Source organism: Cornus florida, unplaced genomic scaffold, assembly GCF_030987335.1.
Source record: "Cornus florida cultivar Cherokee Brave unplaced genomic scaffold, ASM3098733v1 CherokeeBrave_3.0.0_Hap2_Chr01, whole genome shotgun sequence".
NCBI lineage: Eukaryota > Viridiplantae > Streptophyta > Magnoliopsida > Cornales > Cornaceae > Cornus > Cornus florida.
The window spans coordinates 78,517,842-78,545,570 of record NW_026775571.1 but is presented as its reverse complement, the minus strand read 5'-3'; the positions used below and the strand labels follow the sequence as shown (position 1 = coordinate 78,545,570).

General features: G+C 37.7%; 2 protein-coding genes across 9 annotated transcripts; one reads left to right on the top strand and one right to left on the bottom strand.

The window, feature by feature from the left end:
- The first annotated feature begins 156 nt into the window (after positions 1-156).
- LOC132302199 (disease resistance protein At4g27190-like) lies at positions 157-27,229 on the top strand. Of its 8 annotated transcripts, none has more exons than XM_059799091.1 (6): positions 157-462; positions 798-858; positions 977-1,013; positions 5,718-5,920; positions 10,585-10,632; positions 24,139-27,229. In XM_059799091.1, the coding sequence occupies exons 4-6, from the start codon at positions 5,899-5,901 to the stop codon at positions 26,955-26,957; spliced, it is 2,889 nt and encodes a 962-aa protein (XP_059655074.1). In that variant the 5' UTR covers positions 157-462; positions 798-858; positions 977-1,013; positions 5,718-5,898; the 3' UTR covers positions 26,958-27,229. The 8 variants fall into 8 exon arrangements, with proteins under 8 accessions (XP_059655074.1, XP_059655078.1, XP_059655062.1 ...); XM_059799095.1 differs by having other exon boundaries at positions 798-899; XM_059799079.1 differs by having other exon boundaries at positions 157-465.
- On the bottom strand, positions 2,357-3,982 carry LOC132275516 (putative disease resistance RPP13-like protein 1). The gene has a single exon (XM_059777012.1). It carries the CDS (start codon positions 3,980-3,982, stop codon positions 2,357-2,359), a length of 1,626 nt encoding a protein of 541 aa, XP_059632995.1.
- Positions 27,230-27,729: the final 500 nt, after the last annotated feature.

Here is a 27,729-nt window from a genome sequence, read left to right as displayed (position 1 = left end):
GAAACACAATATTGTTTTAGTGGAATATTTAATTTAAATTTTATTACAGTACCTTTAAAATATATATATAACTTAGTATTTATATCTTAAATAATAATTAAAAATTTTAAAATAGGAGAACTCGAACCATTTATGTAAATATGTGATGTCAAGAGAAATGTTCTACTCACACAAAATTAATCAAAATTTGCCATACCTATATGTACAAAGTATATTTTATCCCCCATTCACCGATTGAATCGGACGACCAAGTTGGTAACTTTTGCGTGTTTAAAATGTTTTGGACATACCTTTTTCTTCTGTTTTTCTGATGTCCACATTTGTCAATTGACTGACTGGTTCGCCAATTCCTAGCAATTTCCTTGTGTGTCATTTCCTCTTAATAATAAGCCAACTCCTCTCCCGATCGGTGTTGATCCAGCTGGAAAAATGGAAGTCGTCGGTAGAACTTCGTCTTCTTAGGTGGTGAGCTTTTTTATGTTTCTTTCCTTGCCTGTCTTCTGAAATTCAGCAATTGCAGAGAAAAATTGGCATTAGAGACGACATTTTAATTCACTTTGCAGTACAAGTAGATGACATTATGTGTCTGAAAAGTGAAAACTTACCATGTCGAGAAGTGCCTTTGTTTCTTTCTTTATGTTAAGAGATGTTTTTGTTTTGAAAATTGTATTGCTAATCTTTCCCGTAATAAAACTGAAATCCAACTGATTTGGTGCCTTTCGTCTCTGATTGGAAGAAACGTGGTCTTTAATGATGCTTATTCCTAATTGTTCTTCGTTTTTTTGATCTCTGGACAGGCATCCTGGAGCCCAAGCAACATGGTTGATGTTGAAGCAAGGACAACATTAGGCGCATCTGGTACAATTGTTCATATCTGCACTTGAATTTGGCAGTAGCTTGTGCGTGTTTTGGCAATAGGTACAGTCACTTGCACATTTGTAAAGGAATATAATCTAATTCTGGCCCTCTACCGCAGGATCTTGGGAAAGGACTCGAGACAAATTTAATCTTTGGTATTTCACAATCTCTGAGCACTCAAAACTCTTTTTTGTGCACATCTCATACAGACACACACACACATATAATCTGTTTGTGGCTTTATGTACTTCATATATTTATATTCAATCCGTGATAGCATGTGTGTATGCTCAATATACATGTATGTATAATATGTACATATACTAGTAAGTGATCTTAAAGCAAATGGTGGAAAACCGAAAAATTCTCAAAGTATATAACTACATAATGATAGATATGCCCACTATCCATTGTACCGGCATTAATAGCTAGGTGCGAGATCTTATTTTGGCGCATTAGAAGGCGAGCAAAATAAAGAATTTGAGTTAGGCGCTATTCAAGCAGCTAGACGTTCTTTGGAAGAGTTACTCCATTGTAGCATGTATTTCAAACCATATGTGCTTCACAACCATACGTGGAGGGATGATTAACTTTGGTAGGTTGCCTACGGTCATCTATGATTCGACCTTAACGGACATTGCTAGAAAATTGGTTAGTTAGCTAAGTGGCATGAGGGCGAAAGGAAGATCATCTAAGCCACGTCTCTGCCTTATATTCAATATAGACCATTTATGTTGCCTCAAGTGAGTTGCAATGTAAGTGTCGGTTTATTGTTAGATTTTGAACTGTTAAGCATAATTCTTTGAGGGATTAGAGATGCTTAAAATGTGACTTGATGGATCTTTGAGAGATTACAGATGCTTAAACAATGTAACTAGATGGATCTGAAGTATAACGAGACACTATATATTATCTTTGAGGGTTGATGTCTTAGTATTGTCTCTATATGAGTTGCTTGTTTAGAGCTCCCACATATTGATGTTCTCATCAATCACAAATTCCATTAGCTTGTATCACTTGTCTAAAAAATTAGGCATATTTGAGAAAGAGATATTGTAGCGTCGTGTACACTATGTGCGAGTAGGAGTTGTTGGATTTTGGGTTTGGACTAAAATCTGAGGAGCCCATGGGTCAGCCCGACCTGGTTAGGAAAATCAAGGTTATATCTGGTAGCTTTTTGATATCTGATATCTCTTCTTAGAGTTTAAAAATCAATACAATATTAATATATTATGTTGTTCAGTTATGAGATAGAGAAGATACGACAGAAAAACCCTAGCAAAGAAATCCTTCTCTTTTTCTGTTCATTGTTTGAAGACAAAGAAGAAGCTTTTGGATTGTGAATTTAAGGATTACACTCATATTCGTAGTTTAATTCCACTGCGAGATCAAAGGGAGGCTATGAAGGCATGTGAAGCATCCAGTTCATTTTCGTTTTGGGTAGAGATAATCTTGAGGTAACCTGATTACGCTGCCGCATTCACTAGTTTAATTTTTCTTACAATAACGATAAAATTATTGAACCCGCAACAACTTGTGCAAAATCGTGGATTAAGCCATGCATACTGCACTCTCTTATGTCACCAGAATCGTTGCTGCTTAATTCGGTGAAGAATGACCTGCTCACAAGTTCCCGAAAATAATCGTTGCCAATATCCTCCAACGTCCTCTTTCCATCAAATGATTGAACGAGACCTTCAGCAATCCACATGTGAATCAGCTTCTCTTTGCTCAGTGCATGGCCCTTGGTGAAAATCGAACAATACACAAAACATTTCTTCAAATGCGACGGTAGGTGAGCATAGCTCAGCACAAGAGGATTACGGATTTCAAAACTCACTGTATCAGCTTCATCAAGGAATTTTTCAAAAGAAGCCAAAACCCTTTTCTCTTTCTCTAATCTCAGAAGCCGTCCTATAAGATCCAGCAGAAGAGGGAGGCCTCTGCAGCTTGCTACAATTGTTTCTATAACTTTGGACATATTTTCTGGATTGCTTCTAGCATTTAAGGAATCAGATGCTAGATAGTTGAACATAGACCGACTATTGTAGTCGGATAATTCTTTCAGTTTGTAGTGCTCAACATTGGCTGCTATATGATCATCTTCAACATGGAGGGCTGGAGTTGTTACTATAACTTTGGATCCCAAAGCAGATGCAGCGGAAAGACTTTCCAGTAATCCAAGGCAACCCGCAATATCCTTGTTATCTCTAATTTGGATGTCATCTAGCACAATTAAGGATCTTTTTGACTCTAAGGCAGCTGTGACAAGATCATATAGCTCACCCATCTCTTCTGGCTGGAGAGGAAACCCCGTCACCGATTCTATGATCCCTTTTGCAATCTTCACTTTATCAAAATCTTGAGCATCGAAGGACACCCAAACCCTGAGATCGAAATGCTCCAATACTTTCTCATCATCGTAAAGCATGCGAGCCAGAGTGGTCTTTCCAATTCCATCCTCACCCAAGATGGGAATGACGGAAAGCTGCATATGGTTATTGTCTTGGATCAACAAATCCAACATCTTCTTCTTGTCTTCATCCCTTCCGAAAACCTTCTTTGATTGCAAGAGTTCATCAACCGCCGGAACATTAGGAGATGAACGGCGATGGAAGTGCTTCCTGATGATCTGGCTGGAGCTAATCATATATTTATCATAATTCCCCACCAGCTTCCCCCGGACCTTTGTCTTATTGAATTCCAGAAACAAACGACGAATCTTGGAGATTTTTTCGAGATGTGGAGAATCTTGGAGAATCCGATACAGCACATAATCGAGTGGATCTGAGCATTTCGAGGAGTAGCTACTTTTGATGCTGACGATCATCATCATGCTTACCTCGTTCTTGGAAACACGATCCAGCATATCATCTGCAACGTAAGCCACTGTTTGAACATCTTCTAGCAACGAACGGGTTGCATATCCCGTCTTAGTTTCCTCCATTACTAGAACTTGGCCTAAGGTTTCTTCAATTACCCGCCGAAGCTCAGTGAGCCGCAGCTGTCTCGCATGTGCAGCGCGCAAAGACGGGTTACCAGCACTATCAAAAAGTGAATCCAATTTGCCTAACAAGGCATCCAGAATAGGAGACACAACAATGCTATCACTCAAACTACCCATTACAACCGCTGATTCAAAATTCGATCTGTCTCCGGTAATTGCCTTATAATTCAAAATACCAATATCACGCCCAAACCCACCAATAATAATAATAATTCTACTTATGTTTCCGTCCGACACAGTTAGTTGGAAAGTCAACTTTTTTTTTTTTTTTTTTATTCAACTTTAAAGAATGTATATATATATATATATTTAGCACTGAAGAGACAGCAGCTTGTTGGTCATTTAAGTCCTTGTGAGTTTACCTGGACAGTTCCAGACTTTAGGGGCAGCGTGCCTGCAATTTTTTTTTCATTTTTTTTTTTTTTTACCATTGCCACCAACAGGTCTCGCCTCCACAGTTAAATTTTATTTTATTTTATTTTTTTTTAAAAGCCAAGTAACTTATAAATTCCTAATCAGATTTTAATAGACTATCTTCAAATCAAGTAAAGAAAAATGCAGAAATTTGAAACTTAAATATGTCATTTTAATTTTCATCAGAGATTCAAATTAATTAATACTTTTTTTTTCAAAAATAAATAATTAAATGTTCAAGTTTCTTTGATCTGTGAATTTTTGTCAAAGCAAATAGAAATATATATATTATTTTTAAAATCGATTTCTTTTATAAAATAGAAAGATTATGACAAGAGGAGAATCACGGCGAATAGCCCTTTCTTTTTTATCCTATGCCCTTTGAAAATAGGTGGCAGCACTTTATTTTAAAAAATATTTTTTTCTTTTGATAAAAGGTAAATATTTAAAAAATATGAATGGATCTTAGAGCAGCCGCCTACAAGGAACATGATGATGTGTTCTGTATAGGATTGGTCGTTGGGCCTTCCCAATCGCGGAAAATATTGCTATAACTTGCAAATTACCCAACCTTTACGTACCTTTCAGAAAACAAAAACCCAACCTTTACGTGTGGGGTGGAGAATACTTATCTGATCTAGTTGAGAAACACAATATTGTTTTAGAGGAATATTTAATTTTAATTTTATTACAGTACCTTTTAAAAATATATAAATAACTTAGTATTTATGTCTTAAATAATAATTAAAAATTTTAAAATAAGAGAACTCGTACACATTTATGTAAATATGTGATGTCGAGAAATTTTTGACTCACACAAAATTAATCAAAATTTGCCGTATCTATACGTACAGAGTATATTTTATCCCCCATTCACCGATTGAATCGGCCGACCAAATTGGTCACTTTTGCGTGTTTAAAATGTTTTGAACATACCTTTTTCTTCTGTTTTTCTGATGTCCACATTTGTCAATTGGACTGACTGGTTCGCCAATTCCTAGCAATTTCCTTGTGTCATTTCCTCTTAATAATAAGCCAACTCCTCTCTCGATCGGTGTTGATCCAGCTGGAAAAATGGAAGTCGTCGGTAGAACTTCGTCTTCGTAGGTGAGCGTTTTTATGTTTCTTTCCTTGCACGTCTTCCGAAATTCAGCAATTGTAGAGAAAAATTGGCATTAGAGACGACATTTTAATTCACTTTGCAGTACAAGTAGATGACATTATGTCTCTGAAAAGTGAAATCTTACCATGTAGAGAAGTGCCTTTGTTTCTTTCTTTATGTTAGAGATGTTTTTGTTTTGAAAATTGTATTGCTAATCTTTCCCGTAATAAAACTGAAATCCAACTGATTTGGTGCCTTTCGTCTCTGATTGGAAGAAACGTGGCCTTTAATGATGCTTATTCCTAATTTTTCTTCGTTTTTTTGATCTCTGGACAGGCATCCTGGAGCCCAAGCAACATGGTTGATGTTGAAGCAAGGACAACATTCAGCGCATCTGGTACAATTGTTCATATCTGCACTTGAATTTGGCAGTCGCTAGTGCGTGTTTTGGCAATAGGTACAGTCACTTGCACATTTGTAAAGGAATATCATCGAATTCTGGCCCGCTACAGCAGGAATGGATGTTAAGAGAATCGTTGGTATTTCACAATCTCTGAGCACTCAAAACTATTTTTTGTGCACATCTCATACACACAGACACACACATATATATAAAATCTGTTTGTGGCTTTATGTACTTCATATATTTATATTTAATCTGTGATAGCGTGTGTGTATGCTCAATATACATATATGTATGATATGTACATATACTAGTAAGTGATCTTAAAGCAAATGGTGGAAAACCGAAAAAGTCTCAAAGTACATAATTACATAATGATAGATATGCCCACTATCCATTGTACCAGCATTAATAGCTAGATGTGAGATCAAAGCACATTAGATAACGAGCAAAATAAAGAATTTGAGTTAGGCGCTATTCAAGCGCCTAGACATTCTTTGGAAGAGTTACTCCATTGTAGCATGTATTTCCAACCATATGTGCTTCACAACCATATGTGGAGGGATGATTAACTTTGGTAGGTTGCCTACGGTCATCTATGATTCGACCTTAAGGGACATTGCTAGAAAAATGGTTAGTTAGCTAAGTGGCATGAGGCGAAAGGAAGATCATCTAAGCCACATCTCTGCCGTATATTCAATAAAGACCATTTATGTTACCTCAAGTGAGTTGCAATGTAAGTGTCGGTTTATTGTTAGATTTTGAACCGTTAAGCATAATTCTTTGAGGGATTAGAGATGCTTAAAATGTGACTTGATGGATCTTTGAGAGATTACAGATGCTTAAACCAATGTAACTAGATGGATCTGAAGTATAACGAGACACTATATATTATCTTTGAGGGTTGATGTCTTAGTATTGTCTCTATATGAGTTGCTTGTTTAGAGCTCCCACATATTGATGTTCTCATCAATCACAAATTCCATTAGCTTGTATCACTTGTCTCAACAATTAGGCATATTTGAGAAAGAGATATTGTAACGTCGTGTACACTATGTGCGAGTAGGAGTTGTTGGATTTTGGGTTTGGACTAAAATCTGAGGATCCCATGGTTCAGCCTGACCTGGTTAGGAAAATCAAGGTTATATCTGGTAGCTTTTTGATATCTGATATCTCTTCTTAGAGTTTAAAAATCAATACAATATTAATATATTATATTGTTCAGTTATGAGATAGAGAAGATACGACAGAAAAACCCTAGCAAAGAAATCCTTCTCTTTTTCTGTTAATTGTTTGAAGACAAAGAAGAAGCTTTTGGATTGTGAATTTAAGGATTACACTCATATTCGTAGTTTAATTCCACTGCGAGATCAAAGGGAGGCTATGAAGGCATGTGAAGCATCCAGTTCATTTTCGTTTTGGGTAGAGATAATCTTGAGGTAACCCGATTACGCTGCCGCATTCACTAGTTTAATTTTTCTTACAATAACGATAAAATTATTGGCCATATCATCTGTTCTCTTGATAGCCAAGTTGTGGAAAATCTACCATTCTACTATCCTAGGGCTTATGCAATTTTTATTTTTATTTTTGCGCGAAACAACCAATTTTTGGATTCTTATTATACTGCTTTAGGAGAAACCCCAACTATAGGCTTATGTCGTGAACTATAGTTTTGAGAAAAGAAAAAAAGAATTATTATTGCCTGTAGAATATAGCCTACGTTTAGTAGAAATATAGTGAAGTGGGATAGGAAAACCATAGAGCATGTAATGAGAATGGAGCAAGAATAAATGGTCATTTTCATTTCACTTTTTGGTTACAATCTGAGTGATGTATTAAATTGTCAGTCCTATTCTTGTCTTCAAACTATTTTAAAAGCTAGAATGAAATAAGTTGTAAATTAATTTCTCGAAATTATCTCAGTCAATAAAAATTAAACTAATAGAATGACGTATACTTGTGTTATTAGTTAAAATAATGTTATATTTATAATGTGATATATACCGTTTGGTAACCATTTATGTTACAATTTATTGTTTATATAAACAGATTTTGAAGAAAAACATGTTTGTTATTTATTTATTTATTTTTTGTTTATCAATTATATAAATACACTTAAAAACAATTACTGTACACCAAGGCCAGTTTTTTAAATGCCAAAACGACGTCTATGCGTTTATGTTCATGTTTATAAATACTGTAGCGGGATGCGGAAGGCTTGGTATTGTATCGGTAAGTAATCTCACTGTATAGCTTCCTGATGTGAGCTACCTCAGACATTAGCATGTTATTGTTCTTCCTTAGGGATGGCAATTTGTACCGCCCTGCCGGTGCCCCGCCCCGTCCCGCATGGGTATGGTAACCATTTATATACTGTTGGGGCAGGTAGGATTCAATATTGAAACTTGTCACGGCTTACGGGGCGGGTACGAGGTTTGATAAAAATCCGCCCGCCTTATATATAACTTTTATAATATATATATATATATATATATATATATATATATATAACGGCACATCTCACCAAAGACCATGTGTTCCAAACCCTAAAGAAGCCCCACGTCTTCATTCTTAACTTCTTACCGACAATAATTGCTTCTCAATGAAACCCCTGGTTGTATGAGCATCTTTCTGCCATGATTCAAAGGAATTATCTACAAAAAGGGGACGAAGAGAAGAATAGAAGCAAAGTCTGAGGGTTTTGTGACTCGTTCAACACCTTCTTTTCCTTCTATTTCGAATTTTATTGAACTTTTTACATTGCAATAAAAGAATTCCAAGCTATTCTGTACTGTTGCTAGGGTTTTCAGAAGAATTGTCTCTCAATTACTTTTTCATTTAATCCCTTGTCTAATTTTGTTCCTTTTATGAATACCTTCAGTGTGTTTAGTTAATTGTGTTTCAATTTTCACTAAAATTTTAATAATTTTGTTTCCATACCTCAGTTATCTATCCGATGACTGGTGGTGTTGTTTATGGTACCGGCTGTGTAGTTGTTGAGGGTTATGTTTTACTCTGCTGGGATGATCTCAAAAAAATAAAAAAATAAAAAATAAATAATAAAAATTGCTAATGGAGTGGGGTGGGCACGGGTAGATCCATCTCCCAACGGGGCGGGGATAGACTCTGAAAATTCAACCCGTCCCGAGCACGGGGCAGGGATGGATTTGTCAAAACTATAATGTTTCCGATTTTTTGTCTTTTTTCATTTTCTGGAATTTTTTTGATTTTTTTAGGGTATTTTCGTGTTTTCTCATTTTACGTGTCGGATACTGTGGGTTGTGCCGAGTATGTCAGAATGTTGATTGGGACATTTCCTTGAGTTTAGGATTCTTGGAAATGCATCAGTTACCATTTCGGCATTTTTCTGTTTTTCAGACTGGAAAGTCCCAGGTGGGACCGGCTATTAGAGTCGTTGTGCACGGGAGTTGTATCACGGGTTCATTACATTTCGTGCATTGTTTTACTACATAGTTAATTGGTTATAAGATTAATAAGTGGTGGTAAAGTGATGGTGTATAAATGTTTTTATATATATATATATATATATATTAAAAAAAATTTATAAAAAGGAAGATATTTCTTTGGTGGTGGGACCCACCATCCTTTTTCCTTTTAAGGCTATTTAGGCCATCAGTTTTCTCTCTGTCTCGTAATATCTCTCTCCCTCAAATTTCTTTTGTTTTTTTTTTTTTTCTTTTCTTTTTCTCTTCACCTCTTCAAATCAATATTTTGATCAAGCCTTTGGGAATTTGATGTTGCCGCTTAAGGAAAAGTCAGAGAGCTCGTCGAGGGCGATGTTTTGATCGGAGCAAAGTTCAATTTGGTCACCATTTGGGATTTCGAATTTTGGGCCTTTTTTTTTTTGGGCTTTTTTTTCAATTTGAGGTAGGGGTGTTCTAATCCACATTATCTTTAATTTTAGTGAATTTTATTCTTTTAAATTGTTTCTAAGCATGCTTAAATTAATTATTTTGCTTATGGTATTGAGGGCTTTGTGTATCAATGTGTTTTATGTGATTAGTTGGTTAAAAATATATGTTAATTGGATTAATAAGATGAAGCATGTTAAGGTAAAATTTGTGTTTGCCTTGTATGTGCATAAATGCTGAGAATCTATTTTGTCAATACATGAGATGATCCTTTATGAACTTTCTTGAAAGTATGCTATATATATTGTTGTGGTTAATTGCAATTTATGGAAAAATTGTATTTATTGTCATGGTTGAGGATGGCATGAAGCATTCATGCATTTCATTGGGAATGTAAGGGAAATGCTGTTTTAAAAGCAAATGAAATAAATTTTGGGAAAATTGTTTTGAAAAGTGTTTGCGAAAATCGGACATTTAGGAGGTGCCTAGTGGTCCGTGGTGTTAATGTGATCTAGAGGGAACTAGGGAGACCCTAGTGTGGTTGAGTTACTTAGGCCTAGAACGACGCCATGGAGGTGCCACGTGGTCGGGGATAGCTAACTAATCCTTCTCTCGTGGCGTTATAGAGGTGATATGGGTCGGGTTGCATTAACAGTTTGGTACGGTAAAAAGGAATTGTTTCGGAAAACGGGGAGCTACATTGGCATGACATTGCATTTCATTACCATACATTGTGTAGTTTGTAGTTGGATGACCTGTATACATACTTGTCATAGTTGTTATTGCTGTGATATCCCCTATGGCATGATCCCGTTTACTTATATTCTATCCCTTGTATGGATTCAAAGGGTCATTAAGAGACGTGTCTTAGACACTTCCTACTGAGCGGTTGGCTCACCCCATTATTACTATTATCATTTTTCAGGATTCGGAAAAGAAGTGGCGGCTGACGCAGCCTTATCCGTCTGTATTTGTAAGTCTTATGTAATGTTAGTAGTATGATGCACTATAAACCTTGGGATAGCGTATATATAAATTGTATTGACATTGGATAGGACTTGAATGCCTTTAGACGACCTTGGATTCGGGTAAGGACCCGGTTAGCGATTCGGACCCCGGGTCGGGTCGTTACAAATTTGGTATCAGAGCAATGATTCAAAAACCAATAGGACGATGGGTAGAGGCCTACCTAGGTTGTGTGGAAGGTAGATTGCATTATTTATATGCTTATGTGTTAAAGTGTTTATTATTTGAGAAGCATGTTTACTTGCTTAATTGCTTATGTGTTTATGGTTTTAAAAAGGCATGTTTATTTGTTAAGTGTTCACATGCTTACGTGTTTAATTGCTAAAATGCTTGTTATATGGCCATGGCGATGAAATGTATAAATAATTGAAACATATTAATTATGATATGATGACAAGTGTGATTTAGGTGATAACGACAAGTGGTAGGCACGGTGTGTGCAGTTTTATTTTAAATGATAATGTGGCAAATAGTGAGCACGGTATGTGCAAGCATATTTCGTATGGTATTGTAACGGTTATTTAGGCATGGTTTATGCAAGTATTTTTTTTTAAAGGAAAGACGGGGTGTTTAAATTATTAAATGAAGGGATATGATTGTATCATGGTTTGGGGTACGGTTATTATATGTGTGTGTGTGTGTTTATGTGTGTATATACGGCAGAGTACTTGTTGTGACATTGATGGTTGTGCAAGTTTTGACGTGAGTAGGCGAGGAGCTCGGTTACTCAAGGGGTTGTTTGGATGCCAATTCTTATTGAACTAATGGCGTAGGTCTTTAGCTCGTGGATCGAGCTATTCAGTGCATGGTTGCTTCATTTTTCTTGTTATTTTTGGGGCATAGTGCTTGGGGCACAACTTTCGAACGATTATGTATGGGACAGTGCAATGTTTGGGGTGAGACGTACAAGTTTCAGGTGTTAGTGTATAGGTTTTGTGACCGGAAAGGTCAATTGTGTGATGTGAGGTTTTCGTGAGGTATGTATGACTTTTAGGGGTCAGTGTTTGTAACTTAGGTTCACGGTTTGGTACTGAGGTTCTTTTCGAACCAGTTTGTGGTGGGTGTGATAGAGGTTGCTCGAGTCACGAGTGTAGTCTGTGGGTTGTAGATGTGTATTTCGAGTATTCTGGTACGGTCCAAGGAAGCGTTTTGGTTATGATTATTAAAGGGACTTGTTGGGCTCTGTGAGTCTAGGGTGGTGTAAGCATTGACTGGAGTTATGCTAGTGCCTGGTGATCAATTGTTTGATATGATTCAGTTCGTGGGTTGTAAGAATGTCTTAGGGACTGGTTCGTTGAGGAGTGAACCTCATTTCGTACAGCTACAGGAGCATGTTGCAGGTAATTGACTCTCAGTGAGTTGATTGTATAGCTCGGTGGATAAGCGGGGTTATAGGTTGTCACGGTTCGTTGAGAGAGTCTCAAGATGGTGTGTTGTGGTTAGTTTTAGTTGTGTAGTGCAGGGTTACATGATAAGGCAGGTAGTATGGGGTCACTGAAGTGATAGTTGTTTGAGGATTTGAAGAGATAGACTAATGATTAGAATGTTTGGGATGAGAGTGACCTCGTAGGTTTAGCTGGTAGCCCCATTTGACTTTTGTCTGGGTCAAGGGTGTTATGAGGAATGGTGAAGAGGAGAGGTAATGATGTTGAACCTAGAGTGTGAAGTTTTCTTGTTTAGGCACATAGGTTACCTTAGAAAGAGTGGTTTGAGTAGCTGGTTAGGCGTTATTGATTGATTGCATTGTTGATGGTTTTGAGGAAACAATTGGGTGTTAATCATTCTGGTTTTTGTGCTCATTTTTCCTTGGGGATTTGTCGGTATGGCATTGCCGTATAAAGGTTCTTTTCTAGTGGTAAATAGTGGTCGTCATGGGGTGTATCGAAAATAATGTTTATTCTCTTGTTATGATAGCATTATCTTAAGGATGTTTGAGGGAGAATCGCTTACTAGTGGCTTGATGATCTGGTGTGTTGAGAGGTTCGAGTTGTCATTCGGGAAGAATGGTATTAAAGGTATTATGGTGTGATGTTTAGTGCTGATGAGCGGAACGGTTTAAGGTATGATCCAATGGTGGATTAGCGAGTATGAGTTGTTTGTTGTGTGTTGTCAGGTAGGTGATAGAATTGTGCGTTAGTTGAGGCAATGCTTAGTCTTTAGAGCCCGTAAGGATGATGTTGCCAGATAAACACCTTTTTTCTTTTGACGAGTAGTGGGTTCCTGTGATTGAGGTCACGAGTCTTGTGTACACGACGTTTGAGGCAGTGTCGCCTGGAAAGGTAGAGATGGAATGGATGGTCATCTGTCATTGTACATCATAAAGGTTTTCATTTGGGAGTGACTGGTTCTTGATAGAACAGGACGCAGTGTTTGATGGGTTGTGATTGTTTCTAGTGTTAATATGCCGTAACCATTGATATTCTTGTCTGATGGTCGTATTGTGGGATATACCATAGTACTCGATGAATGGGTAGTATGGATCTAATTAGTTTTGGCTAGCATGGGTATTGCGGTGTACCGTATGCGAGGTTTTGGCATTGATAACGTATGACGGTTCGTTAGTGACAAGATCGCCTAGATTCGAGTTCGTAGTTCTGTACGGGTATCCAGTTGGTTCTTCTCCTTATGTGTAAGGAGTTTAGTTCATTTTAGGTGAGGTTGGGTGTCCACGGTTGGACGATTAGTGAGTAGCGTGTGATAGGGTGTCGGGTGCATCCGGGTACGAGTTGTAAGTCTTTGGTGAGTGCGGGGTTCATTACCCTTCCATTTGCTCTGGTCCTGACAAGAACATTGTTTGTCGAATATCTTGTCCTCCATCTTGGAGTTGTGCGCGTTCACGGATGAGCTGACTCGTGCGTGGTTTGTTATACTTTTAAAGTTCACCAGTAAAGGTTTGGTTGAATGGGTCAACTCACTCCCGCGGAGGGAGGTGGAGTCTCTGGTTTTTGTTGCGCTTGTTTTGAGAGTGGTCTTAACTAGTGGTGTGTGAGGCACGAGTTGCCGAATAGGATTGTGTGTTTCCAGTGTCTGGTACTAGCGGTGATGGCTAGGGGACGTGTTCTAAACTGTAAGTTTGAGGATAATTAGGTGATGTGATGTGATGTGAGTCATGCACTCGGATGTTTTTATAGGCGTTTGAAATGTGAATGTATGATTCCTTTGAGTAGTAATTGAATTTGGTTTCGAGATTTCAAGCATGAGATAGCCTTATGAAGTATTTTAATGAGACAAGAATTGGATGGAATGGTATCATGGAGTTAATCTCTAGTATAGGTTGTAAGGAGCAGACTGGGAATATAGTATTTGATGTCGTGTTACTTTTGGCTCGTTACGAGTTGTAAGATTAAGACATGATTGGAATTTTTAGAGCAGGTATGTGATTGTATAGTTGTTAAGGATTACGTAGCGCAATGGATTAATAGTGAACGAATCTCTTGGTTGTTTTGTGGATTGTGTGAAATTTTGTTTGAGGTTTGGACCTAAGGACAGGAACGACGTCTGTGTTGAGACCGGATCGATGAGGAGAGTGGCCTGTCCAACCATTTCTCCTCAATTAGTCCCTCTTTTGCATGATGTCGGGTCAAAGGTCAATGATTGTTTCATTTTGTCAGGCACAGTGAAAGTAGGGTATTGCGCGTGGTGTCGGTGTGACAGTGTGGATTAGGGAAGTTTGTCTCGGGTGACGAGGTGTGTTGGGTAGGACCAAGTGTCCGATAAGGGTTGTGGTCTGATTATTTGATCGTTAAAGTTCTTGTTTTGAGGATTTGTGTCCCGGGTATAGGATGATGCGTCTTATTGTTCAGGTGATTCATGATTATGTAGTTGTTGGGAGATCTGTTGTTTAGTCATCTTGAGGTTGTTATGTATCATGATTGCCGAATGGTGCGAATATGTGATAGGTGTAGCTGTGCGTTAGATAGCGAGTGCTTGGTCTGACAGGGATGTGTAGATTTGAGTTTGAGGTTGATTGTGAGATGGACGGGGTTTCTAGTTTGGGGTTTTGTGTGTCAATTAGAAGATGAGTGGAGTTTAGATGTTGTTATGTTCCGAGGTATTGTGATCGTTCTTCTTTTAGACTTTGGAGTCTTTCGTGGTAGTGTAGAGTGGACCGATGTCTGTTTTAAGCCGGGTGTAAAATCCAGTTGGTTTGTGTTATGATGTTGTGAGTGATTAGTACCCTCATAGGGTGGTGAGCATTATGTTTTAGTGGCAGTGGTGTGCGATTGCCTATTGATGTCTAGCATCAGAGGCAATAGGGTTGATGAGCACTTAGTCTTGCAGTTTTGTGAGGTGTTTATTGGGAAGGTGTGTAGCTGCGGGCCTCTTGCTTTAAGGAGGGAGATTTCGACGAAGAAATCCTTTTAAGGAGGGTAGAATGTAATGTTTTCGATTTTTGTCATTTTCATTTTCTGGAATTTTCTTGATTTTTTTAAGGGTATTTTTATGTTTTCTCATTTTGCGTGTCTGATATCGTAAGATGTGTCGGGTGTGTCAGAATGTTGATTCGGATATTTCCTTGAGTTCAGGACTTTTGGAAATGCATCAGTTGCCATTTCGGTATTTTTCTGTTTTTCGGACCGAAAGGTCCCAAGTGGAACCCGCTATCAAAGTCGTCGTGCACGGGAGTTGTGTCACGGGTTCATTGCATATCGTGCATTGTTTTATTGTGCATATTTAATTGGTTATATGATTAATAAGTGGTGGTAAAGTGACGGTATATAAATGTTTATATATATATATATATATATATATATATTAAAAAAAAATTTATAAAAAAGGAAGATATTTCTTTGGTGGTGGGACCCGCCATCCTTTTTCCTTTTAAATGGCCATAAGGCCATTTAGGCCATTAGTTTTCTCTCTGTCTCGTAATCTCTCTCCCCTTTAAATTTCTTTTTTTTTTTCCTTTTATTTTTCTCTTCACCTCTTCAAATCAAGATTTTGATCAAGCCTTTAGGAATTTGAGATAGCCGCTTAAGGCAAAGTCAGAGAGCTTGTTGAGACTGACGTTTTGATCGAAGCAAAGTTCAATTTGGCCACCGTTTGAGATTTTGAATTTTGGGCATTTTTTTTGGGTTTTTTCTTTAATTTGAGGTAGGGGTGTTCTAATCCACATCATCTTTGATTTTGGTGAATTTTCTTTTTTTAAATTGTTTCTAAGCATGCTTAAATTAATTGTTTTGCTTATGGTATTGAGGGCTTTGTGTATCAATGTGTTTTATGTGATTAGGTGGTTAAAAATATATGTTAATTGGATTAATAAGATGAAACATGTTAAGGTAAAATTTGTGTTTGCCTTGTATATGCATAAATGCTGAGATTCTATTTTGTCAATACATGAGATGATCCTTTATGAACTTTCTTGAAAGTATGCTATATATATTGTTGTGGTTGATTACAATTTATGGAAAAATTGTATTTATTGTCATGGTTGAGGTGGCATGAAGCATTTATGCATTTCATTGGGAATGAAAGGGAAATGCTGTTTTAAAAGCAAATGAAATAAATTTTGAGAAAATTGTTTGCGAAAACCGGACGCCTAGGAAGTGCTTAGTGGTCCGTGGCGTTAATGTGATCTAGAGGGAACTATGGAGAGACCCTAGTATGGTTGAGCTACCTAGGCCTAGAATGACGCCATGGAGGTGCTATGTGGTCGGGGATAGCTAGCCAATCCTTCTCTCGTAGTGCCATAAAGGTGTTATGGGTCGGGTTGCATTAACAGTTTGGTACGGTGAAAAGGAATTGTTTCAGAAAACGGGGAGCGACATTGGTATGACATTGCACTTCATTGGCATACATTATGTAATTTGTAGTTGGATGACCTGTATACATACTTGTTGTAGTTGTTGTTGCTGTGATATCTCCGATGACATGATCTCGTTTACTTGTATTCTATCCCTTGTATGGATTCATAGGGTCATTAAAGGCATGTCTTAGACACTTCCTACTGAGCGGTTGGCTCACCCCATTATTAATATTATCATTTTGCAAGACTCGGAAAAGAAGTGGCAGTTGACGCAGCCTTATCCACCTGTATTTGTAAGTCTTCTGTGATGTTAGTAGTATGATGCACTATAAACCTTAGGATAACGTATATATAAATTGTATTGACATTGGATAGGACTTTAATGCCTTTAGATGACCTCGGGTTCGGGTAAGGACCCGGTTAACGATTCGAACCCCGGGTTTGGGTTGTTACAAAAACTTTGACGGGGCGAGGTGTTTAGGCAAACCCACCCCGTTGCCATTCTTACTCTTCCTCAGCCTCTCTATCCTCGAATAGCACCGTCACAAAGTTGTTATAGACGTCACTGCAACCATTGTTCATCGTTGAAACCCTAATTGTTGGAGATGATAATAGCGGCAAGTCACACCAATTGCCATTCTAGTCCGAGTCAAGCAATGAGACACTGACTCGACCTGTGTAGGAGAAAAGACCTTGTCTGCTTATCGCAGAATGGTGGTTGAGATGGTGGTGGCGGTGGTTGGTGGCCACTTGCAACTAAGATGTTTTCCTTTAGTGAATCTCACACATAAGATGTTTTTCTCCCTTCATGAAGAGCTTATTTGAAAACTCCCGGCAGTGGTACGCAGCTGGCGTTGCTGGCCACCAGGACTTCGTCCTTGACTCTCTCAACCACCGAGCCATCGTCTCCATCTTCGACCCTTCCGTTCACTCAAACTCTACAAGCATGTTCTGGCAAGCTATTGCTAGTGATTTGTACCAAAATTGACTTTATTCCCCTAAGAATTGCCTTCTTTTCTCTTTAGGAAGTTCAAATTTGTTCGTGAGCACTCAAATTAAGGTTGCAATTTTCCTGTTGAAATATCTTTATTATTATTATTTTTACTTTTATTAGCTATTTGTAGCCTTTTATTAGGTGTTTTTATGTAAGATACCTGTAATTATGGGATCACGTAGATAAGATCCCCGTAATCATGGGATCCCATAGATAAGATCCCCATATTTTCTGTTTTTCTTTGATTTTGTTTCCTTTCTTTGTACCCTATTCTTGTATATAAATATAGATCTGGGCTCTCAGTTTGAGTAGCCAAAACCTAAAACTTTTTCTTTTTGGTATCAGAGCAAAACAAAAAACATTCGCCTCCCCATCTTCCTCCCCAACGCCGCCACCTTCTTTCTCCCTCTCTCCATTTTCCTTAACCTCCAGCGCACCTCCATCTCCTCCCAGCCCTTGTGCTGGACCCCTCGGGTAACCCTTTTGTTTTTGACTTATTCTATAGGAGAATTCCCTTAGTTTTTTTTTATGATCTAACTTTCTGGTGATTTTTTTTCTTTGTGGGCTACTATTGTTTGTTCGGTAGCATATTTGGAGGAAAAAGCCGATTTTTCCGACCTTGTTTTTCTCTTTCCTCCCTATTTGATGTGTGGACCAGACTTATTTTAGTACTATGAGTGATTCTAGTAGCCAAAAGGACACTTTATCTTCGGGTCATAGCCGCACTGCCGCAATAGCCGATACTATTGGTGGGTATACTCCACAGATTGTTGTCCCTGCTGCTTCAAACAGTTACAATCTATGGGTATACTACTCCACATATTAGTCAGCTTCAGGAGTAGTTCGGAGCCTTATCTACCAGGGCTAACCCTTTTTCTTGCACGACTACTATGGCTACAGGTACTCCTTCTGCTTATCATGTTAAAACGGGAAAATCTACTTGGGTTCTGGAATCCAGAGCCAATGATCACATGACTGGTGAGTTGTCATTATTTTCTACTCTCGTTACCCTTGTTAATCAGGCTGTTAGTCTAGCCGATGGGTCAACCACCATTATTCGTAACAAAGGAGATGTTCATCTATCCCCTGATATTATTTTGCCATCTGTTCTTTATGTTCCTAACTTTGCATTTAATTTTCTATCGGTTTGCAAACTTGCTAAATCACTAAACTGTGCAGTGATTTTATTTCCTCGTTACTGTGTTATAAAGGACCCGTTCGATGAGGATTTTTGGCAGGGGATATGAACACAATGGCCTCTACTATTTTAGGGTTCCTCCACCGACACCTCTTCCACTTACTTTAAGCCTTCAAGCCTCTGTTCTTCTAGTTTCCAGGTCTTATGATTTTTCTTTTCAAACTTTAAGTTTATGGCAAGCTCGCCTTGGGCATGTAAACTTTCGGTATTTATAATTATGTTTACTTTTCCCTTCATTAATATCGGCTTGTAAAGATAATAAGTTTCAATGTGAGATTTGTGAGCTTTTTAAACATACTAGAACGAGTTATATTTCTCTTATGCATCCACCTAGTATGTTTAATCTCATACATTCTAATGTGTGAGGTCCTTCTCTTGTTACTGTTTTTTTGGGACATCGTTATTATGTCACATTCATTGATGATTATTCCCGTTGTACATGGGTATATTTACTGAAAAAGAAATCTGAAGTTTTTCCCTTGTTCACTCAATTCCTCCAAATGATCAAAACTCAATATAAAACTATTGTTAGGAATATTAGGTCTGACAATGGTCGTGAATATGTTTCCAATGAGTTTCGGTGTCAACTTAACCAACAGGGTATTTTTCATCAGCTTACTTTCCCATATACCCCTGAACAGAATCGTGTTGCAGAGCGTAAATACCGCCAACTAATGTCAGTTGTTCGATGTCTTTTTAAGTGGTATGAAAGTGCCAAAGTCATACTGGCACATGGCAGTTGTTACTGCTACTTTTCTCATTAATCGTACCCTTAGTAGAGTCTTAAATGGTAAGGCCCCCTTACAAGTGCTTCAGGCCGATCTTACTTTTTTTTCCATCATGCCTCAGGTGTTTGGATGTATATGTTTTGTTCAGAATCGTAGCCCTTCTCGTACTAAACTTGATGACAAGGCATTAAATGTATCTTTTTAGGATACTTTTGCATGTCAAAAGGTTACCGGTGTTATGATCCAGTACACAAACACATGTATCACTCTTTTGATGTCACATTTCATGAGCATACCCCTTTTTATGGTTCTAACACTATCTTGCAGGAAACTTCTACTCTCGATTAAGAGGCTTCTCCTCTTACTCGTCCTCTTCTTATTTTTCAAGAAGAGTCTTCTCTTGTGGTTTCCTCACCCCCTTTACAAGTCTATTAATGCCGCCCTCGTGCTTCGCCTCCACTGCCTTCATCCTCCTCAAATTCAGGTTTAGGTACATCTCTTTCTCCCTTACATTGCCCTGACCTTGTTCCTGTTCCCGAGTCTCGGTATCCCACTCGGGACTGCAAACCCCCTACTCGATTTGGATTCGCTTGTAGTACTGATCATCCTATTTCGCAGTATATATCTTTTGATGGTCTTTCAGGGTCTTACTGAGCCTTTCTAAGCAAACTTGATTCCATTTCCATTCCCAGAATGTTGTCTGAGGCTCTCCGAAATCCCAATTGGATGTCTGCTATGAGGGTAGAAATGGATGCTTTGCAGCATAATGAAACATGGAGCTTGTATCTCTCCCTCCTAGTGAAAAGACCGTTGGTTGCAAATGGGTATTCAGTGCTAAATATCTGGCTGATGGCTCTATTGATCGGTATAAAGTCCGTTTGGTGGCCAAAGGGTTTACTCAGATTCCTGGTAAAGACTTTAATGATACCTTCGCTCCAGTGGCTAAATTGACCTCAGTTCGTTTGCTTATCTCCCTGGCTGCCTCTCACAATTAGCCTCTTCATCAGCTTGATGTGAAGAATGCTTTCCTTAACGGTGATCTTCTTGAGACTATTTACATGGATCCTCCACCTTTTTTTCGGGCTGAGGGGGAGTATGTTGGAAAGGTCTGTTGATTGCGGAAGTCTTTGTATGGATTAAAACAATCTCCCAAAGCTTGGTTCAGCCGCTTCTGTGATGTAATTCTATCCATGGAGTTTGTTAGATGCCATTATGAACATACTTGTTTTATCCACCATTCTTCCACCGGGCGATGTATCATTTTGCTTGCCTATGTTGATGATATCATCATTACTGGCAATGAAATCCCTGGGATTGCTCAAGTAAAGCTTTAATTGGCTAAAGCTTTTGATAGGAAAGACATTGGGCAGCTCAAATATTTCTTGGGAATTGAGATTACTAGATCTAAGTAAGGTATCTCTTTATCACAAAGGAAGTATGTCTTGGATCTTCTTCAAGACACAGGTATGCTTGGTTGTAAACCTGCTTCCACTCCTATGGATCCTAATCTAAAGATAATCCCTCACAGTATCAGCGCTTGGTAGGAAGATTGATTTATCTTACCAACACTCGTCCTGATTTGGTTTTTGCGGTTAGTGTTGTGAGCCAGTTTATGCATGCTTCTCATACAGCTCATATAGATATGGTATATCTTATTCTTCAATATCTTAAGTCCTGTCATGGACTTGGATTATTCTATTTTTCTAGCAAGCAGGTTGGGCTATCCTGTTTCAGTGATGCAGATTATGCTGGGTCCAAGATTGACAGACGTTCCACATCTGACTTCTGTACATTCTATGGAGACCATCTTATATCCTGGAAAAGTAAAAAATAACTAGTAGTTTCGAGATCTTCAGTAGAGGCTGACTATCGTGCCATGGCTCAGGGTACTTGTGAGAATCTTTGGCTTCGATCTTTCTTGGAGGAGCTAGGGCTAGGTGAAAAACAGTCCTCAAACTTGTTTTGTGATAATAAGTTAGCCATCATGCTTGCTTCAGATTATGTTCTTCACGAGAGGACTAAACATATAGAGGTGGACATTCATTTTATCAGAGAGAAGGTTCGTTCGGGAATTATCAAGCCGTGCTTTGTTCGTTCCTCTAATTAGTCGGCCGATGTGTTCACCAAATCTGTTGGTCCATCTTTACTTCATTCCTCAATTACCAAGCTGGGGTTGATTGATATCTTCACTCCAGCTTGAGGGGGAGTGTTGAAATTTCTCCATTATTATTTTTTTTTTTACTTTTGTGTTGCCGAGTATCCTATAAACACACCTCTAGATCGTCAATGCTCATGAACAAAGAAGACACATCCAAAAACTCGTGGAGTAATGGAATGAATGACTCTGCGACCTTGAAGTAATTTAATAGGATTATGAAAATCAAGAGCTCGCGGGGGCATCCGGTTAATAAGTATGCATTAGTGAGAATAGCATCACCCCATAAAGTCTTAGGAAGATGCATACTAAATAGTAAAGAGTGAGATACTTCAAGAAGATGACGATTTTTCCTTTCGGCCACACCATTCTGTGCTAGAGTATCAATACAACTTGTTTGATGAACAATTCCATACTCAGCTAGGTATATGCTTAAAAAGCACCCTTAGTACACTTCATTCCAATGATGGTTTGAATGATCTTGATTTTAGCATCAAACTGAGTACATACTATCTTGTGAAATGTTTTAAAACCTGCAAATACTTCACTTTTATGACGTAATAGATATACCTATGTTACCTAAGAAAAATAGTCAATAAAGGTAACAAACCATCGATATCCAGAAAGAGAAACAATCCTGGACGGTTCCTATACATCAGAATGAACAATCATTAAAGGAGTAGTGCTTCTAATATTACTAATAGGATAAAAGTTCCTTTGATGTTTTGCAAACTTAGAAGCATCAGAAACAAAATTCTCTGTATTACACTGCTTAACCAAAAGAAGAAAAAGTTTCTTCAATGCACTAATGGAAGGATCACCCAAATGCCAAGGCCACTGTCATATTTGCTGAAGTGCAGATGAAGCATCAGCATGAAGAGCCACACTAGAAGGTGTGTTGTCACCGGAAGAAGAGGTATCTTGCAGATATAGTGGATTTAGTCAAAAATAAAAATAAAAATAATAATAATGAAAGGGAAAAAGAAAACATTTTTTAAAGGAATGCAAAGCCTTTTTATAGGAAGATGGGGTATAACGGTCATATTGGAGGGTACTTTCGAGATTAATAAGAAAATATCAATCATATGCATCTCAATATGGACAAAAAAGTGGTCAGAGGTGAAATGCAGGGGGTCAAGTTGCTCACTTTTGAAACTACAGGAACTAACTTGCTCACTGTTGAAACTATAGCAACTAACTTGTTCACTTTTATGCCACAAAAGGGTATTGTGTTCATTTGGTGAAACTTCAAGGGTTTTTTTTTTTTTTTGCACTTTTGCCTTAATTATATTTAATTTTTAAGATCTTGGTGATAAAAAGAAAAAAATAATACTTGAGGAAATAAAGAAGGTGAATATTTGAAATTTATTTTTGCTCCACCCCCAACCCCCCCCCCCCCCCCCCCCCCCCCCGCCCCCCCCCGGGCAATAAAATAAAAAAATCCAAAGCACTTATTTATTTGCCCCAATAATTATGAATGTCATCTCAAAACTCATACAAAATTTTAATTTAAGCTCAAATCTTGTCCAACGAAAAAATAAATTCATTGTTTTAAGTTTTTACTACTATATTGTTGTTTTATTTACATTTACACTTACATATACACAACTATAATATTCATTATATGAATTCAAGAGTTAGAAGAAAAAATTTATTAATGTCTCCTCATAATATTTAATAAAAATACATGAACCTTCCTCGTTAGTTGTTTTCATACGGAATAGTAAAAATGAAAGTATGATATTATATATGCTAATATTTTTAGTTGTCACTTGTTTGATGACATATTTTATAGCTATTTCTTGTACAAGTCATTAAAACACTTTTTTTTTTTTTTTAATTGGTACTCACACACACATGCCTTCACGAAGGCTTGAACCCCTAATCTCCCTTATACCGCTAGGCCACTAGTTCGTTGGTTATTAAAACACTTCTATATTTTGTTCTGCTAGCTAATTCTATTTTATTTAGCTAAAATATTATATTTTCTCTTCACATTTCTATATTTAATTCTTGCTAATTTTGTTTTGTTTATTTTAAATATTATATATTTTTCTTAGCATTTCTGTAAATTGTTCATGCTAAGTGTGTTTTGTTTTAGTTAAAATGCTATATTTTTCTCTTAATATTTCACTAAGTTACAATGACATATTTTTCCAAAGGGAAATCAAAGTAATAAAAAAAATATGTATTACTTTCCCAAATTAAAACTGTTGTTGAATAAAATATAATCTTGAACAATGTTTTTTCTTCACAACTTTTTCTTTTATATGTAACTTATCATTTCATCTTCTCTCTCTCCCTCTCTCTCTCTCTCTCTCTCACTCTATATATATATAGTTCATTTCATTTATTACTAACTTTTTAGGCTATTAATTTTATCATTGTAATTTGCTCAATATATTCATTAATAAGAATAATATTGTAAAGGGGAAGGGCAATATTGCCTCCCTTTTTCAAAATCTTTATAAATTAGTTTACAATTAACTAAACCACTTTCAGACATTTAATTGTTTGGGACAATGATACAAATTTATGGATATGTAAATGCTTTGTTTATCAAATATGAATTATAATCATCTGATGTATGGCCATTTTAATAATTTTTTCATTCTGTCTCTAACTTTTGCAGGTATGGAAGTGTTGGCACATATAGTGCCTGACTTCACTAAAGTGCTTTGTCCAACTCGTCAGAGTCGACATGACAAACCCCTTAAAAAGACATTAGAAGTAAAAAGAGAACATTTGCTGAATGTGATAGATTCCGTAAGCAAAGAGATAAACAAAGCACTTTTGCAAGGGAAAATGCCACCAAGAAAATTGCACAATTGGGTTGAGGAGGCAAAGGATATTGAATTTCAACTGAATGGCATACAATCTGAACACAACACCAAGAGTTCTTCCCTTAAAGTTGAGCAGCTGACGAATATGCAAGGCAAAGTTATTGATCACTTGAAGAAATCCCCATTTAAGCATGGACTGGTCTACGAAGGACCACTAAGTGCTCCGGTGATAGAAATTAGGCATTCCACTAAATATCGAGTACAGATATTGCCCGATCGACAAAAGAATGGTGAAGAGAGTAGGAAAGGTGCACGCACAACAAAAAAACAACGCAGTGAAAAATCCGAGATCATAGACACTTCATTTATTGAAGACGAAAAATCTGAGATCATAAATGCTTCATGTAGTGATGACTCGACGTCAGTACTCAAAGATAATGTGAAATCCAAATCAGATACAGAAGTTGATTTGTGGAACTCTTCATTTTCATATCCAACATTTGAACATCCACCTGTTGCAGTAGTCAAAGAAATGAAATCTGAAATAGAAATTAAAGAATCTGGGGTGCAACATCTACAGAGAAATGAAGGAAAGAGAATTGATGCTGCTGGTTACAAAGAGACGGAACCTTGTCCATCAGTTCAAAATGAAGCCGAACCGGAGGCAATACCATTTCCTGTAACAGAATCTGGTTCATTGCCAGATCCAACATCTGCAATGACAACTGAAACTGAAGCGGAGATTTTACCTGTTAAAAAAATGGGTTTTGAGAATTATGCATCTGAAGGAAAAACTGAAGGGTTGCAATCCATTCATGAAGTAGAAGAAGTTGAGATTAGTCCTTCCGAAGCTGAAAGAGAAACTCACGTGGCTTCTGATTTTTGCGAGGGAACTCTTAGCAAACGCACGACACATGAAGCTGAAATCAAACGTTTGGTTTTAAGCTACGACAGATTGAAGGATTGTGATATAAAGAGATGCTTCTTGCATTGTGCATTAATGATTGAGAAGGATCATGAGATTAAGGTTGATGATTTGATAGATAAATTTATTGAGGAAGACTTAATTCATGGAACTTCATCCAAAGCACGCAAGAAGGGACAAGATATAATTAAGAGTCTTATTGACTCTTTACTATTGGTCAGTAACGATGGTGGGCTGTCTATAAGTATGCGTGGTGTGGTTAAAGATCTGGGGTTATGGATAATGACATCAAAAGAAGAACCATACCAAGGAAGTATCACAAAAGATGTTATCTTGTCAGCAGCTGGTGCAGGACTAACTGAGCCACCGCCTAAGGAGTTATGGGAAGGAAAGAAGATGATCTTCTTGATGAATAATGACTTCTCCAGGCTACACGAGGAACCAGATTGTCACGATCTTTTGACGTTGCTCCTCCAAAATAACACGATTTTGAGATCAATAACTGACACATTCTTCAGTCGTATGGCTGTCCTCCGAGTTTTAAACCTATCAAAAACAGGAATTAGGTCTTTGCCACCTTCTCTATGTGGACTTACTAAACTTCATGATCTTATTTTACGCCACTGTAATTGCTTAGATGAGCTCCCACCCGAGATTGGAAATGTTGGAGCTCTTGAGGTCCTTGATCTCAAAGGCACTGAGCTTTACCACCTTCCTGATGAGGTTGGCAAACTGGGATCTCTCAGGCACCTGCAGGTCTCCTTCTACGAAGCTATTGACCCAAGGGAGTATGCTAATCTGCCGCGTTATTTGGTTTCCCGTGAAACTATATCAAAGCTCCTCAAACTGCAAGAACTACACATTGTTGTTCATCGAGGGGATCAGCGGTGGAATATGAGTGCAGATCATATAGCATTTGATGTGGGCAGCTTGAATGAATTGACCAGTCTTCAGCTCTACTTTCCAAATGTATTTCACTCGGAACCCTCCTCAGACAAAGATGTTCTCAACAAATTTATCGAAAAAAGTCAGCCATGGATAAATAAATCCTTGAGCAAGTTCAAGTTTATTGTTGGCCAGAACATCAAACGCATCAGTTCCCGAGTCCCTGATGATATAGAGTTCGATTTTGATCAACACGATCGATGCTTGAGATTTGTGAACAGTGAGGACAAACGTAAAGCAGTTTTGGAAGTACTTGGGCGTGCCACGGCATTTTATCTAGATCACCATCGCACGATCCGAAGTCTATCAGAATTTGGGATTACTAATATGGAGGAGTTGAAATTTTGTATACTGAGCGAGTGTCCCAATATTCTTGCTGTAATAGACTGTGAGGAAAATAGTGAAAGTGCATTACAAAACCTTGAACACTTGAGCATTCATTATTTGTGGAATTTGAAGAGCATTTCCAAGCGTGCACTGCCCCCTGGATATTTCAATGGGTTGAAATTTTTGTCAGTGCACTCTTGTCCTAAGCTGGAGTTCATTCTTGAGAAGTCCATGCTTCCATGCCTTTCTAACTTGGAGGAGTTGGTGGTCGAAGATTGTGCATCACTGCGGAAGATAATAGAAGCGGAGGAGAAAACGGAAAATGATGATTTTGTCATACTTCCTAGTTTGAGAGACTTATCACTTCTTTATTTGCCTCAATTAGTTAGCATCTGGAATGGAATTCGCTTGTTATCGAAGAACAAGCCCACGATTCATCACTGTCCGAATTTGAAGAATGCTCTCGGTTAGCAATGGAGGAGATAGAAGTATAGAGATCTGCACATGATTCTTCTAATCATAGAGATCTACGCATTGTGATGATCCCAGGGGAGGGTGAAACATTGCCATTCAGAATTTACTCGTTTTCCCAATAAACTTCAATGTAAGTTATAAGAATATTGTTGTGCTGTCTATCTTTTTCAAATTGTAATTTTCCTTGAATGTAAATAAATTACCCTGAAAGAAACCTTCAAAGTTAATTTCTTTCAATTGATTAGGAAATATGATTGGAAAGGCACGCACCACAAGAGCAATATAATTTTCACTGGACCAAAGAAAAGAAAAATCAATTACCTGTTGTAGCAATTCTGTTAGGTGCTGCATGGAGGGATACTAATATAAAATAGAATGTTCATTTATACATATGACACAAAAAGATTCATAAAATAGGTGTTTGGGCAAGTCTAACGAATTTAGTTCTCAAAATGACATCTTTTATTTGCCGTTTGTTTTTTAAAAGGTCCTTGAACATATAAAAGTTGCATTGTGAGGGTTGAAAAGGTTAGCCGTGCAACAGAATGACTTTAGAAGCTCGACTGAATTGATCCTCGTCTTGGATTTGAATATGGTGACGAGCATGAGATGCATCACTCAAATATAGAGGCAGGCAGGTTCCGTTCACTCAAATGTTCCAACTCTAGTGTCTTAACAATTTGGGCAAAACAATTCTTCAATGTGATCATCACTGTAATAAGCTTGAGAGTGTGGTCACGGACAAGTGTACTCAATTTGTAGTCTCCAT

Excerpts from the sequence above, each read along its gene's own strand:
- LOC132275516 (XM_059777012.1), bottom strand. The coding sequence starts at position 3,982 with ATGGGTAGTTTGAGTGATAGCATTGTTGTGTCTCCTATTCTGGATGCC.
- LOC132302199 (XM_059799091.1), top strand. The coding sequence starts at position 5,899 with ATGGATGTTAAGAGAATCGTTG. Across the intron at positions 5,921-10,584 it reads GGATGTTAAGAGAATCGTTG|GATTCGGAAAAGAAGTGGCG; the intron begins GTATTTCACAAT and ends ATCATTTTTCAG. Across the intron at positions 10,633-24,138 it reads AGCCTTATCCGTCTGTATTT|GTATGGAAGTGTTGGCACAT; the intron begins GTAAGTCTTATG and ends TAACTTTTGCAG.